Source organism: Danio aesculapii, chromosome 11, assembly GCF_903798145.1.
Source record: "Danio aesculapii chromosome 11, fDanAes4.1, whole genome shotgun sequence".
Classification (NCBI taxonomy): domain Eukaryota; kingdom Metazoa; phylum Chordata; class Actinopteri; order Cypriniformes; family Danionidae; genus Danio; species Danio aesculapii.
Genome location: NC_079445.1, coordinates 484,252 through 487,500, shown reverse-complemented (window position 1 = coordinate 487,500; position 3,249 = coordinate 484,252). Strand labels below are relative to the sequence as shown.

General features: G+C 35.4%; 1 protein-coding gene across 1 annotated transcript in view; it reads left to right on the top strand.

The window, feature by feature from the left end:
• Positions 1-2,211, top strand: part of pparg (peroxisome proliferator-activated receptor gamma) — a 13,865-nt gene extending 11,654 nt beyond the window's left edge. Inside the window, exon 4 of the mRNA XM_056468577.1 lies at positions 1,675-2,211. Within this exon, the coding sequence (XP_056324552.1) occupies positions 1,675-1,922 (248 nt within the window). The 3' untranslated portion in view covers positions 1,923-2,211. The remainder of the gene's footprint in view (positions 1-1,674) is intronic.
• Positions 2,212-3,249: the final 1,038 nt, after the last annotated feature.

Sequence of the window (3,249 nt, the reverse complement as noted above, 5' to 3'; positions counted from 1 at the left end):
ATATTGCTGAAGGGGCTAATAATATTGACCTTAAAATGGCTTTAAAACGATTAAAAACTGCTTTTATTCTAGCTGAAATAAAACAAATAAGACTTTCTCCAGAAGAACAAATATTAGAGGAAATACTGTGAGAAATTCCTGAATCTGTTCAACATCATTTGGGAAATATTTTTAAAAAATCACAGGAGGGTGAATAATTTTAACTTAAATAAACACACACATATATATGCGCGTATGTATGTATGTATGTATGTATATATATATATATATATATATATATATATATATATATATATATATATATATATATATATATATATATATATATATATATATATATATATATATATATATATATATATATATATATATATATATATATATATATATACACATACATACATATTACCGGTCAAAAGTTTGGGGTCATTTTTTTCATGTTTTTTGTTTTTAATTATTCTGTTCATCAAGGCGGCATTTATTAAATGAAAAAAAGTTAAATTGTTAAATATTTATTAAAATTTTAAATAACTGGTTTCTTTTTTGCATGCAGTTTCAAATGAAATGATTACTTCAGTCATTATAACTTTTATTACTATTCCCATTAATAATAATAATAATATTAATAACAATAAATAATAATAATAATAATAATAATAATAATAATAATAATAATAATAATAATAATAAATAGTAATAATAATAATAATAATAATAATAATAAACAATAATAATAATAAAATAATAATAATTAATATTAGAGTGATTTCTGAAGGATCATGTGACTCTGAAGACTGGTATAATGAAGCTTAAAAGTCATCATTAAAATCACTGGAATAAATTATTAAATTAAATGATAAACTACTTTTGAACAGTTATTATATAGTGCAATAACATTTCGCAATTTTACCAGTTGTACTGTATTTATGATGAAATAATGGTGGGCAGGAGAAGCTTATTTTAAAACATAAAAAAATCACACTGACCCCAAATTTATATATATATATATATATATATATATATATATATATATATATATATATATATATATATATATTTAAATATACTTTTTTTATTCCAGCCTAACTAAAAAATAAATAAATAAATACTGTGGAAAAAGAGTTTAAGTCTGCATGAACCAGAAGCTGCAACCTTTTTTTTCGCCGTATTGTGCTGCAGTTCCTAGAGAAACAGAATATTAAACAGTGTAAACAGTAAACAGTAGTAAACAGTGGGTGTGGCTTGTTTTTTCTACTGTGAGCTGATTGGATGTAGTAAAGTAGGCGTTTCATTCAGAAAGATGGGGACAAGGGTTTGGGGAGAGTTATTACAACCAAACAGACTCCTCCTCCTGCTCACCATTTCTGTTTGTTGACAAAACTGACAGCTGGAGGGCGTGGTTAAGTGTGTTAGCCACGCCCACTACCTCAGACAGAACTAATCTGAGAATTGAACTGAAAGCCAACAGGAAGTGCATTTTCAGATTTACATTGAAGATTAGAAAGGCAAACTATTGTTTATCCTCTTAATGACATGCACAGATGAACTGTTCACACAGAACCAGCAATGTGAGCTAACAAAATCAATATTGTTAGTTCTGAGTTCATGTGGACTTTAAAATGAAAACAAAGTCTGTAACCTGTGTGTGTGTGTGTGTCTGTGTGTGTGTTGTAGATCGTCCAGGTCTGCTGAACGTGAAGCCCATCGAGGACCTGCAGGAGACGGTTCTCCACTCTCTGGAGCTGCAGCTGAAGATCAACCATCCCGACTCGCTGCAGCTCTTCGCTAAAGTCCTGCAGAAGATGACGGACCTGCGGCAGCTGGTGACCGACCACGTGCAGCTCATCCAGATGATGAAGGAGACCGAGGCCGACTGGAGCCTGCACCCGCTGCTGCAGGAGATCATGCGGGATCTGTACTAGACACACACACACACACACACACACTGCTGCAGGAGATCATGCGGGATCTGTACTAGACTCACACACACACACACACACACACACTGCTGCAGGAGATCATGCGGGATCTGTACTAGAGACTGCAGAAAACACACACACCACATCATGCAGGATCTGTGCTAGTGACACAAACACACACACATCAAGCGCAATCTATACTAGAAACACAAACACACACACATCATGCGGAATCTGTGCTAGAGACACACACTCACACACACACACACGCACACACACACACACACCCCATCATGCAGGATCTGTGCTAGAGACACAAACACACACACATCAAGCGCAATCTATACTAGAAACACAAACACACACACATCATGCGGAATCTGTGCTAGAGACACATACACACACACACACACCACATCATGCAGGATCTGTACTAGAGACACAAACACACACACATCATGCGGAATATGTGCTAGAGACACACACACACACACACACACACACGCCACATCATGCAGGATCTGTAATAGAGACACAAACATACACACATACATCAAGCGCAATCCATATTAAAGACACACACATCATGCGCACACACATCATGCGGAATCTGTGCTAGAGACACAAATACACACACACACACACACACACACACACCACATCATGCTGGATCTGTACTAGAGACAAAAACACTGCAGAAAAACACACACACACACACACACACACACACACACACACACACACACACACTGCAGTGCACGTCCTAACAGTATATACTTTATTTGTAAAGAAAGGTAGATACTTTAGTGTGTGTGTGTGTGTGTGTGTGTGTGTAACAGGAGAGTGTGTCTCAATTTGTAAACAATCCATCCTAAATAGTATTGGAGAATAGAAGTGGTGTGTCCCAGACTGTAGCATGTTGAAAAGAGTGCACTAAAGGATCCCGAATGCTCTACTATTTCCAGTAGGAACTAGAAGCGTTGAACCGTTCGTACTCGAACCGCTAATATTACCCACAATACATTGCATGCTGGATTCTGTTGCTTAGTTATGAGCCCTGTCAATCATCTCAACACATCATCCACATTTCTTTCATAGTTAATTACCTGCCTTATTGGAGATTCAGCAGCAGGTTAATCTGCATTCACCAGTCTGTCATGCAGAGAAACCTCCTCAGGTGTTAGGATGATTCTGCATTCAGACGTTAATGTCTAAACACGTCTTCATAGACGTTCTCAGTGTTGTTGCAGATGAAATATAATACAGAAGATGTGATTTAAATATGTTCCACTTGACTAGATATTAATTAATAGTTCTTCAAACAGCTTTA